General features: G+C 37.5%; 1 protein-coding gene and 1 pseudogene across 5 annotated transcripts in view; one reads left to right on the top strand and one right to left on the bottom strand.

Annotated features, from left to right (window-relative positions):
• The window catches only part of ZNF148 (zinc finger protein 148), a 147,768-nt gene that overhangs the window by 54,797 nt on the left and 70,110 nt on the right, over positions 1 to 22,861 (top strand). For all 5 annotated transcript variants that reach the window (XM_007985531.3, XM_007985532.3, XM_073009797.1 and 2 more), the window contains one exon: positions 6,342 to 6,690. In XM_007985531.3, the coding sequence (XP_007983722.1) occupies positions 6,358 to 6,690 (333 nt within the window). In that variant the 5' untranslated portion in view covers positions 6,342 to 6,357. The remainder of the gene's footprint in view (positions 1 to 6,341; positions 6,691 to 22,861) is intronic.
• Positions 7,817 to 9,146, bottom strand: LOC119625850 (deoxyuridine 5'-triphosphate nucleotidohydrolase, mitochondrial-like; annotated as a pseudogene).

Here is a 22,861-nt window from a genome sequence, read left to right as displayed (position 1 = left end):
AAGGACAGTTTGATTGCTTTGCCAAGCCAAGCAATGATGGTAGAGAGGCCTTAAGAGCAGGTGGTGAGAGGGCAATAAGAGTTCAACTACTTCCTAATGTGTCCAGGGCCTTTTAAAGTCAGGAAATAGTGTGATAAGGTAAAAAGTGCATTGAGTCAGCTAAGTCTGGTTTGAAATCCCAGTTTACTTCTTAGCTATGCATCCTTGGGTAAGCCCCAGTTTGTCTGTTAAATGAGGATATGCTGTTACTGTCTTGAGGGTTATTGTAAGTATTAAGTAAGGCAATATATTTAAAGGTGCACAGCACAGTGTCTTACATTTCAGCACACATTAGTTGTCTTTCCTCTCCAGGTTTTCATAATTTCTGAATTTTAGAATACAGACGTAAACATACTAATTTGGAAAGACCCCATTAATTGTATAAAACTCCCATTAAGAAAACCTCAGCAAGAATTTTTTTTCCCCGATTTTTAATTGGCCCTTGTAGAACAAGGAAGCATTTTTAAGAGCCTTGTATATTTGATTAAAAATGAGTAATAGTACCCAACTTGTCCATTTGTAATGCTTCTGTTAACTTTGTCCTCTGAAGACAAGCCCAGACAGTTCCCCGAGTTTTGGAAATAATTGTCAAAAAACATTTGTGTTAAAAGCCTGTGTATTTAATTCCTTATTAAAAGCCCTGACCCAAAACTGTTGGCTCTGTTTCAACTTAATATAAATCTGTAAAGCTTAGTTTTTAATTACTTACACATAATTGAATAGAGACATTAAATTTGAAGATGACCACAAGAAGAGTCAACTATTTCTTCTGGTAGACAGGAGAAAAGTAATGGCAGATAATTTACATTCTTTTTAAGTACCCCTCTGCCACTAGGCTTAAATGACTAGACGGTTACCTAAGTCACTACAGTTAGACTTTTACACAGCTGAACTAAACGTGTCAATAGGAAGGATGTTAGGTGTGTGTGGGGTTGGGAGTGGGAGCAGGGAGGGGAAATTCAATGGAACTGGAAGTTGTGTTGTGGCCCCCTAAATACCCCTGTAGCCGGTTTCTCTCGCAGAAGGATGGTGATGAGGGAAGAATAAATCATGGAAGCGGGGAAAGAATGCAGAATTTGAAGTAATCTGTGAAAGGGAGATTTAGGAGAAATTGGCCTTAGTTGGTCTCCTTCCTTTCTCTTTCCTGCTCTATTGTAGTTTTCACCATTCTCTGCTGTGGGTAACTTGAAGTGCAGAGGAAGGATTGCCTCTCATTCTTAGCTGAATTAGCCCTTGGACATCATTGTCCAGCCTGTCTTGGTTCTTAACAGTGCTGCCATTTTGTACTCTGTGGTGTCAGCTGCCTAAGGTCTCTACGAGATAAAGGGTCTTCACAGGGAGCTCAGCGTGGCTTATTACTCCACGTATTTTCTTTTCTCTTCAGTTGGACAGGGGTTCCTTGAAGCTGAAATTAATTGTTTAGTTTTTTTCCCCTTCCAAATCAGTCTTCCATGTGAGTAATAAGATTTAAAGGAAGCATTCTTTCTTTCCTCTTCTGTGTTGTATCCCTAACCCCTGACTTTCCATTAATTATACACACATTTGGATTAGAAAGCAGTTGGCTTTTTGAGGAGTTAACAGGAAGAGACAGTTAATTATTCACATATTAGTGTGGCTTGACTACCTCAGTTTTCTTTCTTTACACTTAGCTGATCCTCCCTAAAAATAATGAAATTAGAGGAGGGATATGACATGTGTTAGCTTTTGAGCTTGGAACCTTTTGTTGTATTTGGATTTTTGAATATGCAGTGAGGCACGTGAGAGCTTTGACTGAGACCACTGAAGAGTTTCAGTGGGAAAGGTTAAAACCATAATGGCAGACAAGGGAGGTGCAAGGACAATACAAGTGTGTTTTTTCTACTTTATCTTTTTTTAATTAATAAGTGTAGCTTTGTCCTGTTCCCTTTTTCCATGGACCTGGTAAAATTTCCCGGCCAGAGACAGGTTGAGGTATATGATAGAGGTATGACTCACTTTGTCTTTGAAACATGCCTTAAAATAACACTAAGTCTTTGTTTTAAAATAAAGAAGAAAAACAAGACCTAGAGTCAATTCTGTTACTCATACCCTGTTAGCTTGCTGTAACCTTAAATAAAGAAAAGATGTTGGTACTTGAAAAAGGAATAATAAAAAGTCAAAATTAGTCTTCTTCATGAAGATCCTTTCTTATTTCATTTTCCAAATTCCAGTTAAGTTTCTTACCAGGAAAATAAATATATATATATATATATGTGTGTGTGTGTGTGTGTGTGTGTGTGTGTGTAGAAAGGATCTTACTATCTACATAATTGTCCTTGATTTTTTTTCACTTAATATATCTTGGAGAACCAGCACATAAAGCTAACATCATTCCTTTTAATGGCTGCACGTGTTCCATTGTATGGTTGAGTCATAATTAATGTAACAAGTCCCCTGTCTATGGATGCTTAAATATGTTTCCAGTCTTTTCCCATTGAAGGGTTGTAGCAAACATCCTTGTACTTTCTTCTTTGATGAGTGTCTATGAATAAACCCATAAGGTTGTATACTATATATCACTAGCAGTGAGATTGCTGAATCAAGAGTACATAGTTTTCATTTTGATAGATATTTCCAAAGCTCAGTTTAAAGCTTTGTCTTATTTAAAACCTTGTATCCATTGATATTGGAGTTTGTTTTGATATCTTAGTACTTTCTGGTATTTTGGGGAAATTTCAGGGTATTTCAAAAAGAGTTTCCAGGCCAGACAGTTTTAACTCCCAATATATGCCTTAATTTGGGGCCATAGGAATAAGGAACTTATGTAAAAAGGAAGAGAGATTTATTTTTCTTTGCATGTGGTCGGTTTTCAGGAAGATTTTTGAAGAGGTCATTTGTTTTTCATTTGGAGTATTTCCACTTTGTCTTCAGTTTACTACTTCTGTATCAAGGTGTGCTCTCTTCCTGTTCCAAGTCTCTCACTCTAGCACTTTATGCCTTTTTTCCAAAATATTATCTGTCCCTAGAATACTACTACTTCATCAATACTTATTGTTTTGGCTTGATGCTAAGCATACAATTAGGTAAAAAAAAAAAAAAAAAAAATCACATCAAGCTAAAAATCTTCTGCACAGGAAAGGATATAGTCAACAAAGTGAAGAGACGACCCACAGAATGGGGGAAAATATTTGCAAACTACCCATCTGACAAGGGATTAATAACCAGAATATATAAGGAGCTCAAACAATTCTATAGGAAAAAAAATCTAATAATTCAATCAAAAAATGGACAAAAGATTTCAGTAGACGTTTCTCAAAAGACATGCAAATGGCAGACAGGCATATGAGCATGAAAAGGTGCTCAACATCATTGATCATCAGAGAAATGGAGATCAAAACTACAATGAGATGTCATCTCCAGTTAAAATTGCTTATATCCAAAAGACAGGCAATTACCAGTGCCGGTGAGGATGTGGAGAAAAGGGAACCCTTCTATGCTGTTGGTGGGAATGTAAATTAGTACAGCCACTATGGAGAAAAGTTTGGTGGTTCCTCAAAGAACTAAAAATTGAGCTACCATACGATCTAGCAGTCCCACTGCTGGGCATATACCCCCCAAAAAGGAAATCAGCATGTTAAGATATTTGCACTCCTGTGTTTGTTGCAGCACTGTTTACAATAGTTAAGAATTGGAAGCCACCTGAGTGTGTATGAACAGATGAGTGGATAAACAAAATGTACATGTACACAGTGGAGTAGTATTCAGCCATAAAAAAGAATGAGATCCAGTCATTTGCAACAACATGAGTGAAACTGGAGATCACTATGTTAAATGAAATAAGCCAGGCGCAGAAAGACAAATGCATGTTCTCACTTATTTGTGGTATCTAAAAATCAAAACAATTGAACTCATGGACATAGAGAGTTAAAGGATAGTTGCTAGAGGCTGAGAAGGGGAAGGTGGGGATGGTTAATGGGCAAAAAAAAAAAAAAAAAGAAAAAAATGAATAAGACCTACTATTTGATAGCACAATAGGATGACTGTAGTCAATAACAACTTGATTGTACATTTAAAAATAAAGAATGTAATTGGGTTGTTTGTAACTCAAAGGGTAAATTCTTGAGGGGATGGATACCCCATTCTCCATGATTTGCTTATTTCACATTGCATGCTTATATCAAAATATCTCATGTACCCCATAAATATATATACTTATGTATATATGCACTGCCCCCAAATATTTTTTTTTTTTTTTTTTTTTGAGATGGAGTCTTGCTCTCGCCTGGGCTGGTGTGAAGTGGTTCGATCTCGGCTCACTGCAACCTTCACCTCCTGGGTTCAAATGATTCTTCTCCCTCAGCCTCCTGAGTAGCTGGGACTACAGGCACCCGCCACCATGCCTAGCTACATTTTTTGTATTTTTAGTGGAGACACGGTTTCACCATGTTGGCCAGGATGGTCTTGATCTCCTGACCTCGTGATCTGCCCGCCTCGGCCTCCCAAAGTGTTGGGATTACAGGCGTGAGCCACTGTGCCCGGCCAATGTTTTATGTATTTAAAACATAAAAATATAGTTATTTTATATATTTAATGATTGTTTCTAAGTTTTCTTTAGTGATTTGTCTGTTGTTCCTGTCAGTTTATTCTTTATTGAATTCATCTCTTCTTATTTTTAAGGTATTTTAATATATTAAGGATATGGAATTTTTGACTGATGTTACAAATACTTTTCACCAATTGATTTTTAAGGATTTCCAAATAAATGGTCAGAATAATCAAATTTTAGCCTTAAGGGAGTGTTTCATTTAGTTTTAGTTTATTTTCTAAGAAATGTGATAAATGAAATTTTTGAAGAGAGCAGATATTTGGTGATGTATGTAACATCTTTGACGTTTATTTTTATTTATTTATTTTTGAGACAGGGTCTTGTTCTGTCACCCAGGCAGAGTGCAGTAGTACAATCACAGCTCACTGCAGCCCCGACCTCCTGGGCTCAAGCCATCCTCCTGCCTCAGTCTCCCAAGTAGCTGGGACCACAGGTGTGTGCCACCATGCCCAGCTAATTATTGTATTTTTATTTTGTAGAGATGGGGTTTTGCCTTGTTGCCCTGGCTGGTCTCACACTCCTGGGCTCATGTGATACGCCTACCTCGGCCTCCTAGATTGTTGGAATTACGGGCATGAGCTACCATACCCGCAATCTTTGACCTTTAGATTTTAACTTTGCTACCTTAAAGATTTTGAAAAGTGAAATAAGGTGTTTTGTACAGATATACTGTATATATTCTAGGCTGATAACACCTCATACCAGGGAAGAAAGATAAGCAAGTTTTGAATTATACATTTGTATATTTTGCTGTTTATGATGAGGTCGTTTTGAGCTGTTCATTTCAGTAAAGGTTTCTCCGTTAACAATAACCTTAGTAAAGGAAAGAGTATTTTGATTTCAGTAGTGTGTTGGAATTTAGCTTTGGTGTTTGACTGCTGAAAACTGTGATCAAAGTTGGTCATTACTTATGTGATTAATTTGGGAAAGAAGTGACTAAACTGAAATATACTTAACATTTTCATTATGGTAATGACTGCTGTGGTGGTTTTCTGTGTATACCTTTGTTTACATTTTTTATTTCATCAAGATAAATTCCAAAATGTAGAATTCCTTGTTCAAAGAATATGTACATTTTTATAGCTTTTGATACATACTACCAAATGACTTTTGAAAGTAGTTGATATAATACATACATTTATTATCAGTAGATGAGTGTCTTTTTTTAATACTTCAACATTGGATGTATTTTTTAAGAGTCATTATCAGTTTGGTAGTTGAAATATGATAGTGCTGTTTAATGGTAATTTCTTGGATTACTACTGAGACTCTTTTTTTATGTTTAATGACTATTTCTAAATTTTTAAAAATGATTTGCTTGATGTTCTCTGTCAGTTTATTCCTTATTGAATTCATCTCTATTTATTCCTTATTGAATTCATCTATATTTTTATTTTTAACACATTTCAATATATTACTAATATATTAAAGAGGATGGATCCCTTGATTGATGTTACAAATACTTTTCCCTAATTTGCTTTTATGTCAGGCTTATTTTTCAATAATAAAGTAGTTAGGATTTTATGCCTTTATATCAAAATGAAAATTTGTGTTTTATTTTACCAGCCTTTGGAAACCAATCTTGGTATTATAATTTTAAAATTGGAGGCAGTTCCAAAGTACATGAATAAAATCTTTGTATTTGAATGTTCAAATTCTTAATTTGAAAATTAAAAAAAATGAAGTAGTCTTATAAAACTAATTTACTATGTTTCGTTGCCAAACTTGGTCTTTCTAGGCAGTTATACTTAAGCATGAACATTGACGACAAACTGGAAGGATTGTTTCTTAAATGTGGCGGCATAGACGAAATGCAGTCTTCCAGGACAATGGTTGTAATGGGTGGAGTGTCTGGCCAGTCTACTGTGTCTGGAGAGCTACAGGATTCAGTACTTCAAGATCGAAGTATGCCTCACCAGGAGATCCTTGCTGCAGATGAAGTGTTACAAGAAAGTGAAATGAGACAACAGGATATGATATCACATGATGAACTCATGGTCCACGAGGAGACAGTGAAAAATGATGAGGAGCAGATGGAAACACATGAAAGACTTCCTCAAGGACTACAATATGCACTTAATGTTCCTGTAAGTAATTCCTTTATAGGATACTAAACTTAGAAACATAATTTCTTGTTAAGTAATACTGCAAGTCATCGAAGAAATTTCAGGAAATGTTTCAGGGATAAATAGTGTTCTTGAATAGATATACTAAAATATTGACATAAATCATATTTGAAAGGCAAAATTAAGTTCTTGTATTATATTATTTTAGAAGCTTATTTCTTTCAGGATAACAGTATTTCTGTATCAGGATTACTTGGGTATTAAATTTTAAATGCTTAATTTTGAAAGATACTTTATTTAACTTCTAGGCTTCTCCTTAAAGAGTAAAACATTTGAATCTTCAACATAACTAGAAAAAGATCACACATTCAAGGGTTTTTCCTTCGAATTCTGTAATTCCTGCCTTCTTAAATGTTTCTAATATGCTCTTATTCTCTGTTCTCTTTGTGTTCTCCACTTGCTTGATCTGTTTATCTTTTTAAAGTATATCAGCCCTTTACTTTTTCCTGTCTACCCCAGACATTATTTAAGATGTTTCATAAGTGCCCATATCTTTTTCCTTCTTCTACTTTTATTTTTACCCAGTAATCAGTGAAACCACAACCGTCATGTAAATTCTTGTCTCTTCTTTCTATGATATCAAACCTGGGTTCCTTTCAGTTCATCTAACATGTACTTTTTTTTTATTTAAGACTTTAATATATCCTGCTTGAGATAATACCATCAGTCATACCTCATACCTGTTTTATAACCTGTAGGTATAAGTTGACTTCTTCTTCTTAACTCTAGGTTGAGTCCCTGTGACAGGGACTTGTGATTTACTTGTACGATGTTTCTCTGATAGATTGTAGACTGTAAGGGCAGGAGTTTTGTCTTACTTTTCACTGTAGTCCAGGTGTTGGCACATGGTGTGAATGAATGGATAACTACTTGTAGTTGTGCTCTGATATAGACGTTCACCAGCTTTACCTAGCCCATTGCAATAACTTTTTCCTCTTTAGCCTGTTGATGTGATGGATTACATTAATTGATTTTTTTAAGTGGAAGCAACTTTCTTACCTGGAATAAATCCTGCTTGTTTGTGGTATATAGTTCTTTTTAAATGTGGTTGGATTTGATTTGATAATATTTTGAGGATTTTTACATTTGTGTTCTTGATAAATATTAGTCTATAGTTTTCCTGATGTCTTTGTCTGTTTTTGGTATTTGGGTAATACTGATCTCATAGAATAAATTAGCAAGTATTCCCTCTGCTTATGTCTTCTGGAAGAGATTGTAGAGAATTAATATAATTTCTTCCTTAAATGTTTGGTAGAATTCACCAGTGAACTGCTTTGGGTCTGGTGCTTTCTGTTTTGGAAGGTTATTGTTGATTTGATTTCTCCTATAAATGTAGGTCTCTTCAGATTATGTAATTCTTCTTGTGTGAGTTTTGACAGATTGTGTCTTCCAAGGAATTGGTCCATTTTGATAAAGTGGTCAAATTTGTGGGAACAAAGTTCATAGTATTCTTTTATTATCCTTTTAATGTCCAGGGGTTTATAGTGATGTCCTCTCTTTCATTTCTGATATTAGTAATTTGTGTTTTCTCTTTTTTTTTTTGTCTTAGGACAGTAATTTAAAAAAAATTAATTAAAAAAAATAATTTAAAAAAAATTACTGTCTTAATTCCTTTTTTTTGTGAAGTATCATTTAACTGAGTTAAATTATGTAGGATTTTTTTGGGTCTGTAATTGATGTACATTTGATTTTAAAAAGACACTGTTTGCCTTATATCAGGACAAAGAAGATTTACATACAACTATCAGCAGAAAAACAAAGTTTCTCTGTGATCTAAGCAGAGGTACTCTTCCTTGATCAGAAGAAAATGCAGTATTTTTAGAAGGTAAAGCTATTAAGATTACAGAAGTTTTACCAAAATGCTTTAAGCAAAAACTCCTTAAGAAAAAAGTATGAGTTCTCATTTTCTATTCTTAGCATAAATTTTAATTCTTTCTGGTAGAACCTAAGTCTTCTGAATGCCTGTTAGCATCATCCAAAGCTTGAACTTCTTCTATTTCTGGATTAAAAATTCATTCACAAATGAGCTGTGCAATGTGATCACTTTTTCTGACTTTAAACTTTTCTTTGCCAAAATTAAACAGTACAGCACCAACATTTCCTCAGTAATCTTCGTCTATGACACCAGTTCCTACATCGATAAAGTGTTTTGCAGCCAAGCCAGACCATGGAGCTACTCTTCTATAAAACCCAGAAGGAAGAGCTATCTGAATGCCCATTTTCACTGTAGCTTTCTCCGTAGGTGGTATTGTATCATCGTAGGCACCGTCGAGGTCATAGCCTTTGGGCTGTGTGGATCCCGGAGTCAGGGTTGTGGCCTGCTCAGAGAGTGGGGCAAAACAGAGCTGCATGCTGCCCTCCTCTGCAAACCAGGCCTGTTTGCTGAGGGTAGTGGGTGTCTCTTCAGAGCAGGGCATGGCAGAGTGAGAATGCGAGCAGAGGAGAGAGCAACAATTTTTAAGTGTCCATTTTAGTAGTGTAAACTATATTGACATTGTTGTACAACAGATCTCTAGAACTTTTTCATCTAGCAAAACTGAAACTGAAACTCATATTCGAATAACTCTGCATTTCCCCCTGCCCAGTGGTAGAGGCTTGCTCATTTTACTGATATTTGCAAAGAAACGGCTTTTGGTTTTCTTGATTTTTTTTTTTTTTTTTTTACTCTATTTCCTATTTTCAGTTTCATTTATTTCTACTCTCATTTTTATTATTTTTTTCTGCTTGTTTTGGATTTACTTTGCTCTTCTTGTTTTACTTTCCTAAAGTGGAAGTGTATTCATTTTAGATTTTTTGTTTCTAATATATACATTTGTACTATAAATTTTCCTCTAAGCACTGCTTTAGGTACATTGCACACATGTTGATAGTTGTGTTTTTATTTTCTTTTAGTTCAATATATTTTAAAATGTCTGTTAAGATTCCTTCTTTGGACTGGGTGTGGTGGCTCACGCCTATAATCTTGGTACTTTGGGAGGCTAAAGTGGGTGGATCACTTGAGCTCAGGAGTTTGAGACCAGCCTGGGCAACACAACAAAACCCCATCTCTACTAAAAATACAAAAATTAGCCGGGCATGTGGCATGCACTTGTAATCCCGGCTATGTGGGAGACTGAGGCATGAGAATCACTTGAACTCTGGAGGCAGAGGTTGCAGTAAGCCAAGATTGCGCCACTGCACTCCAGCCTGGGTGACAGAGCGAAACTCTGTCTTGAGAAACAAAACAAAACAAAACAAAAAACAAACTTCTTTGCACCATTTTTGTTTAGAAGTGTGTCATTTAATATCCAAGTATTTTGAAATATTTTCTAGCTACCATTCTGTTATTTAGTTCTAGTTTAATTCTCTTGTGGTCTTAGAGCAGACGCCGTGTGATTGCTATTCTGTCAAGTTTATTAGATTGTGTTTTATGGCCCAGAATGTTGTCCACCTTGGTGAAATGTTATGTGTGAGCTTTTAAAGAGTGCGCATTCTGTTTTTGTTGGATGAGGTAGTCTATAGATTGCAATAGACTGACATTTTTATTGGACTGACAGTAGCCTGAGCCTTCTCCAGTGTATCTTTCAGATAGTTTCTACTGTCATCTTTCCAAACGAGATGTATACATGTCATTCCCTTACTGAAACTTCTCTAGTGGTTCCTCATTACTAAACAGCTAAAATGTACTTTTTTGCATGGGCGGAAATAGCCATGATACTCCTGTCCCTTATCCAACTTTTTTTTTAAACTGTAGTTCAGCCCCTTTCCCCACCATTTTATGCTTTAAGCATATGAAATTAATTTAGTTGCCTAGGTCCACTATGGTTTTTTTTCTGTTACTTTTGTTAATGTTGTATATGCCTATAATATTATTTATTTGGCAATTTCCTGTTGTTCACGTTTCACCTTAAAAGATTTATCGTTCTTGTGATTTTCTTTATGGTAACTACAATAACTTTGCATTTCCTTGCTTGCAGGACTGTCTTGTCATTATATTTTAAGATATTTTTTTCTGTATCGTGCCTTTAAATTTTGTGTTTTCAATACCTGGGTTATAGTAGGCAGATTGTTTTTGAGTGAAAATATGCATTCTGTTTTTAATTGAGGAAAAGTTTAAAGTGAAATGCTCAGATTCTGAATTTGTAGTTCAGAGTTTTGACAACTGCATAAACTTGTATAATCCATAATCCATCAAGACTCCAAATGTTTTCGTCATCCTGAGGAGTTTTTTTGTAATTCTTGCCAGTCAATTCCCTCCACAACAATTGTTCTCATATTTTTTCTTCATAAATTGTCGTTGTCCCTTGAGAACCTCATGTAAATGGAGTTATATGTAACTCTTGTGTCTGACTGCTTTTGCACAACATGTTTTGAGATTCATCCATGTTGGTTGAATGTAACAACAGTTCATTCTTTTTCCCTATTGATTAATGTTCAGTCATTTTCATTAATATCTTAAAATTTATTTATTCATTTTCCTTTTTGTGGTTATTTGTGTTGTCTCTTTCAATGATTATGAATAAAGCGGTTAGGAAAATTGTTGTACAAGTCTTTTTTTCATTTCTCTTGGTACATGTTCGTGTAAGTCTTAGTTCTCTTGGGTTTTCATTGATGGACCTAGTGTCTGTCTTTAAATCAGTATCATACTGTTTTGATTGCTGTATCTTTTATAGTAAATATTGAAATCAAGTTGTGTAAGTCCTCCAATTTTGTTGTTCTTTTGTAATGCTGTAGTGACTATGTTAGGACCTTTGCATTTTCATATAAAATATAGAATCCACCTTTTAGGTTTTTTTTTTGTTTGTTTTTTGTTGTTTGTTTGTTTTTTTAAAGCCAACTGGTTCTGATTGGGGTTGCATTGATTCTGTATATTGACTTGATACAAACCAACATCTAAACAATAATGGCTCCCAGTCCATGAACGTTGTACACTTTTACTTTTATTTAGGTTTTCTTTATTTCAGCATTGTTCTGTAGTTTTCAGTGTAAAGTTATTGGGCATATTTTGTTAATTTTATCCTTAAGTGTTTCATGGTTTTGGTTGGATGCTGTTGTGAATGGTATGTTTTAAAATGTCAAATTCTAATTGTTACTTTCTAGAATATAGAAATGCAGTTGATTCTTTTTATATTGACTGTGTGTTCTGTGACTTTGTTATCTTTACTGATTATAGTAGTTATGTTGTAGATTCCTTAGGTTTCTTCACTATCGTATTGTCCATATGTTTTACTTTCTTTCCAATCTGTATCTCTTTTATTTCTTTTTCTTATTGCACTGTCTGGGGCCTACAAAACAATGATGAATAGAAGCGATGCAAGTAGACATCTTTGCTTTGTTCCAGATCTTAAGGGGACTGCATTTACTCTTTCATCATTAAGAATTATGTTAGAGGGGGGGCGGAGCAAGATGGCCGAATAGGAACAGCTCCAGTCTCCAACTCCCAGCGCGAGCGACACAGAAGACCTGTGATTTCTGCATTTTCAACTGAGATACTGGGTTCATCTCACTGGGGAGTGCCAGACGATCGGTGCTGGTCAGCTGCTGCAGCCCGACCAGCGAGAGCTGAAGCAGGGCGAGGCATTGCCTCACCTGGAAAGCGCAAGGGGGAAGGGAATCCCTTTTCCTAGCCAAGGGAACTGAGACACACAACACCTGGAAAATCGGGTAACTCCCACCCCAATACTGCGCTTTAAGCAAACAGGCACACCAGGAGAGCATATCCCACACCTGGCCGGGAGGGTCCCACACCCACGGAGCCTCCCTGATTGCTAGCACAGCAGTCTGTGATCTACCGGCAAGGCAGCAGCGAGGCTGGGGGAGGGGCGCCCGCCATTGCTGAGGCTTAAGTAGGTAAACAAAGCTGCTGGGAAGCTCGAACTGGGTGGAGCTCACAGCAGCTCAAGGAAACCTGCCTGTCTCTGTAGACTCCACCTCTGGGGACAGGGCACAGCTAAACAACAACAACAACAACAGCAGCAAAAAAGTGGCAGAAACCTCTGCAGACACAAACGACTCTGTCTGACAGCTTTGAAGAGAGCAGTGGATCTCCCAACACGGAGGTTGAGATCTGAGAAGGGACAGACTGCCTGCTCAAGTGGGTCCCTGACCCCTGAGTAGCCTAACTGGGAGACATCCCCCACTAGGGGCAGTCTGACACCCCACACCTCACAGGGTGGAGTACACCCCTGAGAGGAAGCTTCCAAAGCAAGAATCAGACAGGTACACTCGCTGTTCAGAAATATTCTATCTTCTGCAGCCTCTGCTGCTGATACCCAGGCAAACAGGGTCTGGAGTGGACCTCAGGCAATCTCCAACAGGCCTACAGCTGAGGGTCCTGACTGTTAGAAGGAAAACTATCAAACAGGAAGGACACCTACACCAAAACCCCATCAGTACATCACCATCATCAAAGACCAGAGGCAGATAAAACCACAAAGATGGGGAAAAAGCAGGGCAGAAAAGCTGGAAATTCAAAAAATAAGAGCGCATCTCCCCCGGCAAAGGAGCGCAGCTCATCGCCAGCAACGGATCAAAGCTGGACGGAGAATGACTTCGACGAGATGAGAGAAGAAGGCTTCAGTCCATCAAATTTCTCAGAGCTAAAGGAGGAATTACGTACCCAGCGCAAAGAAACTAAAAATCTTGAAAAAAAAGTGGAAGAATTGATGGCTAGAGTAATTAATGCAGAGAAGGTCATAAACGAAATGAAAGAGACGAAAACCATGACACGAGAAATACGTGACAAATGCACAAGCTTCAGTAACCGACTCGATCAACTGGAAGAAAGAATGTCAGCGATTGAGGATCAAATGAATGAAATGAAGCGAGAAGAGAAACCAAAAGAAAAAAGAAGAAAAAGAAATGAACAAAGCCTGCAAGAAGTATGGGATTATGTAAAAAGACCAAATCTACGTCTGATTGGGGTGCCTGAAAGTGAGGGGGAAAATGGAACCAAGTTGGAAAACACTCTTCAGGATATCATCCAGGAGAACTTCCCCAACCTAGTAGGGCAGGCCAACATTCAAATCCAGGAAATACAGAGAACGCCACAAAGATACTCCTTGAGAAGAGCAACTCCAAGACACATAATTGCCAATTCACCAAAGTTGAAATGAAGGAAAAAATCTTAAGGGCAGCCAGAGAGAAAGGTCGGGTTACCCACAAAGGGAAGCCCATCAGACTAACAGCAGATCTCTCGGCAGAAACTCTTCAAGCCAGAAGAGAGTGGGGGCCAATATTCAACATTCTTAAAGAAAAGAATTTTAAACCCAGAATTTTATATCCAGCCAAACTAAGTTTCATAAGTGAAGGAGAAATAAAATCCTTTACAGATAAGCAAATGCTTAGAGATTTTGTCACCAACTAGGCCTGCCTTACAAGAGACCCTGAAGGAAGCACTAAACATGGAAAGGAACAACCAGTACCAGCCATTGCAAAAACATGCCAAAATGTAAAGACCATCAAGGCTAGGAAGAAACTGCATCAACTAACGAGCAAAATAACCAGTTAATATCATAATGGCAGGATCAAGTTCACACATAACAATCTTAACCTTAAATGTAAATGGATTAAATGCTCCAATTAAAAGACACAGACTGGCAAACTGGATAAAGAGTCAAGACCCATCAGTCTGCTGTATTCAGGAGACCCATCTCACACGCAGAGACATACATAGGCTCAAAATAAAGGGATGGAGGAAGATTTACCAAGCAAATGGAGAACACAAAAAAGCGGGGGTTGCAATACTAGTCTCTGATAAAACAGACTTTAAACCATCAAAGATCAAAAGAGACAAAGAAGGCCATTACATAATGGTAAAGGGATCAATTCAACAGGAAGAGCTAACTATCCTAAATATATATGCACCCAATACAGGAGCACCCAGATTCATAAAGCAAGTCCTTAGAGACTTACAAAGAGACTTAGACTCCCATACAATAATAATGGGAGACTTCAACACTCCACTGTCAACATTAGACAGATCAACGAGACAGAAAGTTAACAAGGATATCCAGGAATTGAACTCATCTCTGCAGCAAGCAGACCTAATAGACATCTATAGAACTCTCCACCCCAAATCAACAGAATATACATTCTTCTCAGCACCACATTGTACTTACTCCAAAATTGACCACGTAATTGGAAGTAAAGCACTCCTCAGCAAATGTACAAGAACAGAAATTATAACAAACTTCTCTCAGACCACAGTGCAATCAAACTAGAACTCAGGACTAAGAAACTCAATCAAAACCGCTCAACTACATGGAAACTGAACAACCTGCTCCTGAATGACTACTGGGTACATAACGAAATGAAGGCAGAAATAAAGATGTTCTTTGAAACCAATGAGAACAAAGATACAACATACCAGAATCTCTGGGACATATTTAAAGCAGTGTGTAGAGGGAAATTTATAGCACTAAATGCCCACAAGAGAAAGCAGGAAAGATCTAAAATTGACACTCTAACATCGCAATTAAAAGAACTAGAGAAGCAAGAGCAAACACATTCGAAAGCTAGCAGAAGGCAAGAAATAACTAAGATCAGAGCAGAACTGAAGGAGATAGAGACACAAAAAACCCTCCAAAAAATCAATGAATCCAGGAGTTGGTTTTTTGAAAAGATCAACAAAATTGACAGACCACTGGCAAGACTAATAAAGAAGAAAAGAGAGAAGAATCAAATAGACGCAATAAAAAATGATAAAGGGGCTATCACCACCGACCCCACAGAAATACAAACTACCATCAGAGAATACTATAAACACCTCTACGCAAATAAACTGGAAAATCTAGAAGAAATGGATAATTTCCTGGACACTTACACTCTTCCAAGACTAAACCAGGAAGAAGTTGAATCCCTGAATAGACCAATAGCAGGCTCTGAAATTGAGGCAATAATTAATAGCCTACCAACCAAAAAAAGTCCAGGGCCAGATGGATTCACAGCTGAATTCTACCAGAGGTACAAGGAGGAGTTGGTACCATTCCTTCTGAAACTATTCCAATCAATAGAAAAAGAGGGAATCCTCCCTAACTCATTTTATGAGGCCAACATCATCCTGATACCAAAGCCTGGCAGAGACACAACAAAAAAAGAGAATTTTAGACCAATATCCCTGATGAACATCGATGCAAAAATCCTCAATAAAATACTGGCAAACCGGATTCAGCACACATCAAAAAGCTTATCCACCATGATCAAGTGGGCTTCATCCCTGGGATGCAAGGCTGGTTCAACATTCGCAAATCAATAAACATAATCCAGCATATAAACAGAACCAAAGACAAGAACCACATGATTATCTCAATAGATGCAGAAAAGGCTTTTGACAAAATTCAACAGCCCTTCATGCTAAAAACGCTCAATAAATTCGGTATTGATGGAACGTACCTCAAAATAATAAGAGCTATTTATGACAAACCCACAGCCAATATCATACTGAATGGGCAAAAACTGGAAAAATTCCCTTTGAAAACTGGCACAAGACAGGGATGCCCTCTCTCACCACTCCTATTCAACATAGTGTTGGAAGTTCTGGCTAGGGCAATCAGGCAAGAGAAAGAAATCAAGGGTATTCAGTTAGGAAAAGAAGAAGTCAAATTGTCCCTGTTTGCAGATGACATGATTGTATATTTAGAAAACCCCATTGTCTCAGCCCAAAATCTCCTTAAGCTGATAAGCAACTTCAGCAAAGTCTCAGGATACAAAATTAATGTGCAAAAATCACAGGCATTCTTATACACCAGTAACAGACAAACAGAGAGCCAAATCAGGAATGAACTTCCATTCACAATTGCTTCAAAGAGAATAAAATACCTAGGAATCCAACTTACAAGGGATGTAAAGGACCTCTTCAAGGAGAACTACAAACCACTGCTCAGTGAAATAAAAGAGGACACAAACAAATGGAAGAACATACCATGCTCATGGATAGGAAGAATCAATATCGTGAAAATGGCCATACTGCCCAAGGTAATTTATAGATTCAATGCCATCCCCATCAAGCTACCAATGAGCTTCTTCACAGAATTGGAAAAAACTGCTTTAAAGTTCATATGGAACCAAAAAAGAGCCCGCATCTCCAAGACAATCCTAAGTCAAAAGAACAAAGCTGGAGGCATCACGCTACCTGACTTCAAACTATACTACAAGGCTACAGTAACCAAAACAGCATGGTACTGGTACCAAAACAGAGATATAGACCAATGGAACAGAACAGAGTCCTCAGAAATAATACCACACATCTACAGCCATCTGATCTTTGACAAACCTGAGAGAAACAAGAAATGGGGAAAGGATTCCCTATTTAATAAATGGTGCTGGGAAAATTGGCTAGCCATAAGTAGAAAGCTGAAACTGGATCCTTTCCTTACTCCTTATACGAAAATTAATTCAAGATGGATTAGAGACTTAAATGTTAGACCTAATACCATAAAAATCCTAGAGAAAAACCTAGGTAGTACCATTCAGGACATAGGCATGGGCAAAGACTTCATGTCTAAAACACCAAAAGCAACGGCAGCAAAAGCCAAAATTGACAAATGGGATCTCATTAAACTAAAGAGCTTCTGCACAGCAAAAGAAAGTACCATCAGAGTGAACAGGCAACCTACAGAATGGGAGAAAATTTTTGCAATCTACTCATCTGACAAAGGGCTAATATCCAGAACCTACAAAGAACTCTAACAAATTTACAAGAAAAAAACAAACAACCCCATCCAAAAGTGGGCAAAGGATATGAACAGACATTTCTCAAAAGAAGACATTCATACAGCCAACAGACACATGAAAAAATGCTCATCATCACTGGCCATCAGAGAAATGCAAATCAAAACCACAATGAGATACCATCTCACACCAGTTAGAATGGCGATCATTCAAAAGTCAGGAAACAACAGGTGCTGGAGAGGATGTGGAGAAATAGGAACACTTTTACACTGTTGGTGGGATTGTAAACTAGTTCAACCATTATGGAAAACAGTATGGCGATTCCTCAAGGATCTAGAACTAGATGTACCATATGACCCAGCCATCCCATTACTGGGTATATACCCAAAGGATTATAAATCATGCTGCTATAAAGACACATGCACACGTATGTTTATTGCAGCACTATTCACAATAGCAAAGACTTGGAATCAACCCAAATGTCCATCAGTGACAGATTGGATTAAGAAAATGTGGCACATATACACCATGGAATACTATGCAGCCATAAAAAAGGATGAGTTTGTGTCCTTTGTAGGGACATGGATGCAGCTGGAAACCATCATTCTTAGCAAACTATCACAAGAACAGAAAACCAAACACCGCATGTTCTCACTCATAGGTGGGAACTGAACAATGAGATCACTTGGACTGGGGAAGGGGAACATCACACACCGGGGCCTATCATGGGGAGGGGGGAGGGGGGAGGGATTGCATTGGGAGTTATACCTGATGTAAATGACGAGTTGATGGGTGCAGCACACCAACATGGCACAAGTATACATATGTAACAAACCTGCACATTGTGCACATGTACCCTACAACTTAAAGTATAATAATAATAAATAAATTTTAAAAAAAAATCTTCTAAAAAAAAAAAAAAAGAATAATGTTAGAGGCTGGGTGCAGTGACTCATGCCTCTAATCTCAGCACTTTAAGGTGCCAAGGCAGGGAACGGATTGCTTGAGCTCAGGAGTTGAAGACCAGCCTGTGCAACATGGGGAAACCCCATCTCTGCCAAAAAAAAGAAAAATTACCTGGGCATGGTGGTGTGCATCTGTAGTTTCAGCTACTTGGGAGGCTGAATTGGGAGGATCACCTGAGTCCAGGATGTGGAGGTTGCAGTGAGCCAAGATCACACCGTTGTACTCCAGCCTGGGTTACAGAGTGAGACCCTGTTTCAAAAACGGAATTAGGTATAGGTTTTTCATAGATTACTTTTATTACGTTGAAGTGTTCTTTCTAGTTTTCTGAGACTTTGTCTAAAAAACGTGAATGGATATTTAACTTAATCAAGTATTTCTTCTGCATTGATTGAAATGATCATATGAATATCCTCTCATTCTCTTAATATGGTGAATTGTGCTGATTTTCAAATATTAAACAGCCCTTGCGTTCCTGGGATAAATCACATGTGGTCATGATGTGTCATCCTTTTTTCTTGTTGAATTCAGTTTACTAATTTAAACATTTGTATGTTTATGAGAGATATTAGTTCATGGTTTTCTTTTTTTTTTTTTTTTGTAATAGCTATGTCATTTTTAGGTATATTGGCCTCATTTTAAATGGGTTAGGATGTATTTCCTTCTCTGTTTTCTGAAAGAGTTTGTGTAAGATTGATATTTCTATCATACATATTTGATAGACTTTACCAGTAAAGCTAATCTAGAGTTGAGTTTTCTTTGTGGGAAAGGTTTTTTTGTTGTTCTTTGGAGACAAGGTCTTGCTTTGTTGCCCAGGCTGGAGTGCAGAGTGCAGGGGCACAGTCACAGCTCACTGTAACCTCAACCTCTTGGGCTTAAATGATCCTCCCACCTCAGCTTCCCAAACAATTGGGACTACAGGCACATGTCATCACACCAGGCTAATTAAAAAAAATTTTTTTTTATAGAGACAGGGTCTCACTATGTTGTCCAGACTTGTTTCGAGCTCCCGGGCTCAAGTGGCCTCCCACCTCAACCTGTGGGAAGGTTTCAAATTACAAATTTTATTTTAAAAACATAAGTAGGCTATTCATACTAAACATTTTTTTTTTCTTGAATAAGTTTCAGTAAATTGTATTTTTAAAGGAATTTGTCTATTTCTTAATTGTTTAATTGACCAAAGTTCTATTAATATTTTCTTTTGTTGCTTTAAGGATCAATGGTGATTTCTTTTTTTCTCATTCCTGCTATTGGTACAATAATTTTTCTTTTTCTTGATTAGACTGGGTAGAGATTTATTAGTTTTCGTTGTCTCTTCAAATAATGACATTTCGGTTTTATTGATTTTCACTATTCACTTTAACTTTTGTTCATTTTTACTTTTTATTATTTCTTTCTACTACTTTGGTTTTCATTTGCTCTTCTCATCTTAACTTTTTAAAGTAGAAAGTTTGGTGACTGATTTTAGATATTCATTTTTGACCTAAACATGTGAAGCTCTAAACTTTTTTCTCAGCATGGCTTTTGATGTATTTTTATCATTTTAATTCAATTACAGATACTTTTAAACTTCCTTTATTTCTTTTTGATTCGTGAGTTAATTAGAAGTGTTTTGCTTAATTTCTGAATATTTAAAAATTTTCCAGATACCTTTTCATCACTGATATCTAATGAGTGTGGTTAGAAAATATATGCTGTTTGATTTCTGCCCTTTTAAATTTATTGAGACTTGTTTTAGTGCTTGGCATATGATGTATTTGGTGAGCGTTCTGTGTGTACTTGAAAAGAATGTGTATTCTGGCTATTGTTGGTTGGGTTATTTTCTAAATGTCAGTTAGGTCAAGTCATTTAGTTATATTCACTTTTTCTTTTTTCTTTTCTTTTTGTTTTTCTTTTATTTATTTATTTTTTTGCCCATGCTGGTGTGCAGTGGTGTGGGTGTGATCATGGCTTAATGTAGCCTTCACCTCCTGAGCTCAAGTAATCCTCACAACTCAGTCTCCTCAGCTATCTGGTCTGTGGACACACACCACCATGCCAGGCTAATTTTTAATTTTTTTTTGTAGAGACAGAGTCTCACTATGTTGCCCAGGCTAGTCTCACACTCCTGGGTTCAAGCAATCCTCCTGCTTTCACCTCCCAAAGTACTGGGATTACAGGTGTGAGCCACAATGCCCGTTCACTAATTGTATTCTTTAATTCTTTTATGTACTCAATGATCTACATGTTCTGTTAGTTACTGGGAGAGAACTGCTAAAGTCCAGCAGTTAAAGTTTGTTAGCCAAAAGACTCAGTTCAAAATTACATGTTACATTTAATTGTCGTGTTCTTCAGTTTTTGTTAGTCTGGGTTAATTCATCACTTTTGGAATTTATATTTTACATTTGTTTAGGAGAATGTCCCTCAGGCCTTACCTGATTTTTTTTCCTCCTTATGATATTTAAGTTAAGCATCTTTCGCAGGAATATTGTAGAAATAGTGCTGTGTTTTCTTCTCATTGCATTCTGACAGGCAGCACCTGAGTTTTATTGGCCATCATTCAGATGATGGTTCACTTTGATCAATTGACACTTTCCAGGCTTTGCTACTATAAAGTTATTCCTTATCACACTTTATGTGCATCAGTATGGAATTAGGGTTTTTAAAAATTTGCTGGGTTAAAATACATTACTGTGATTATTTTCATACTCAGTTTGTTTAAGATTTGGCTAAAAGAAGCCTTTTCAAGCTGGGTTTTATGTTCTTGGACATACCTTGTCAGTCGTTGAGTACTTCTTTGCTTTTTGGCACATTATGTTCTAGGCTTATCTTGTCCGTTTTCTGCTTCAGTTCTGGAGTCAGCCATTTCTCCATGGACCCCCTAGTTCATTTTAGTGGAGAATGGTATTTAGAAACCAGGATCTGGGTGCTGAACATGCTGCTCCTTGCAGTTGGGGTATACCTGCTCCCAGGCCTCTCAATGGACAGAGCTAGAGAATGTATGTATGTATGTAATTATATACATTCATCTATAGTGCACATATTCCTTTCTATAATAATTTCCATACCTATCAATATTGAAAACCATAAGTTCCTACTGATACCTCCCATTACAGTCCAACAGAGTACATTAGATGGTGAGAAACCTGGCTTGTTATCTCAGCATATTTACTTATTACCCTAATGCCCGATGCAGATGCTCCTAGACTTCTAAACCTCACAGGAGTACTTGCCACCCCTGCCCTGCGTCGATACCTTTCTCCTCCTGCATGTGCTTTGACAACTTGAACTAGACCTTAGCTCCAAGTGGACCCCTTCCTTAGGGCACTCTACTTAGATACACTGCACTGGTCCACACCCACTCTTTGATACCTTCTTCATCCTACTTAGCTTTTGACATCATGCTCCAGGCTGCTCTTTTCCCACAATCTAGACCCTTCCTTATGCTGCTTGGGCTCCAACACCTCATGCTGAGCTACCCTTCTATATGGAGAACCACCTCACCCTTCTTGGGCTTTGACATCTTATATTGGGCCTCCTCCCATGTAGAAGCCCTCTTCCTTCTGTCTGGTATCTGACATCTTGCTTGGCCCCAGCTTATGGCTTTAGAACTGACTGGTTCCTGGAGGATAAGAGGATAGGCAAGAGCAGGAAGGGGAAAAAGACAAAATCTATCCTTTTTTATTTTAAAATTATATAGATTTATGGAAGGTGACAAAAATGGTACAGAGAAGACCCCCTGCATCCTTCATCCAATTTCTCCTAGTTGTTACATTTTATATAAACGTACTGCAATGTCAAAAATCAAGAAATTCACATTGCTACAGTGTATCCCATGTTGAGTACTTTATGCAAGAACCCCTAACCGTTTTTGGCACCAGGGACCAGTTTCCTGGAAGACAGTTTTTCCACGAATGGGGTGGGGGTGGAGATGGTTTCAGGATGATTCAAGAGCATTACATGTATTGTGCACTTTATTTCTATTATTATAATATATAATGAGGTAATTATACAACTCGCCATAATGTAGAATCAGTAGGAGCCCTGAGCTTGTTTTCCTGCAACTAGATTGTCCCATATGGGGGTGATGGGAGACAGTGACAGATCATCATCAGGCATTAGGTTCTCATTAAGGAGCAGGCAACCTAGATCCCTTGCATGTGCAGTTCACAATAGGGTTTGAGCTCCTATGAGATTTTAATGCTGACAGTGACCCAACAGGAGGCGGAGCTCAGGCATTAATGCGAGCAGTGGGGAGAGTGTGTAAATACAAATGAAGCTTTGCTTGCTCATTGGTTGCTCACCTCCTGCTATGCAGCCAGGTTCCTAACAGGTCCATGGCCTGGGAATTGGGGACTTCTGTTTTATAGCACGTGTAGATTTGTGTAACCACCAAAGCAATCAAGATACAGAACTAAGCCAGGATAACAAAGGTCTCTCTGGTGCTATCTGCTATAGGCACACCTCTTGTCTTCCTTCCACCATTCCTAACCCCTGAATACCCCCGATCTGTTGTTTATCTCTAGAACTTTGTCAGTTT

The sequence above is a fragment of the Chlorocebus sabaeus genome, chromosome 22 (assembly GCF_047675955.1).
Source record: "Chlorocebus sabaeus isolate Y175 chromosome 22, mChlSab1.0.hap1, whole genome shotgun sequence".
Classification (NCBI taxonomy): domain Eukaryota; kingdom Metazoa; phylum Chordata; class Mammalia; order Primates; family Cercopithecidae; genus Chlorocebus; species Chlorocebus sabaeus.
This window is presented reverse-complemented; position numbering and strand designations above follow the sequence as displayed.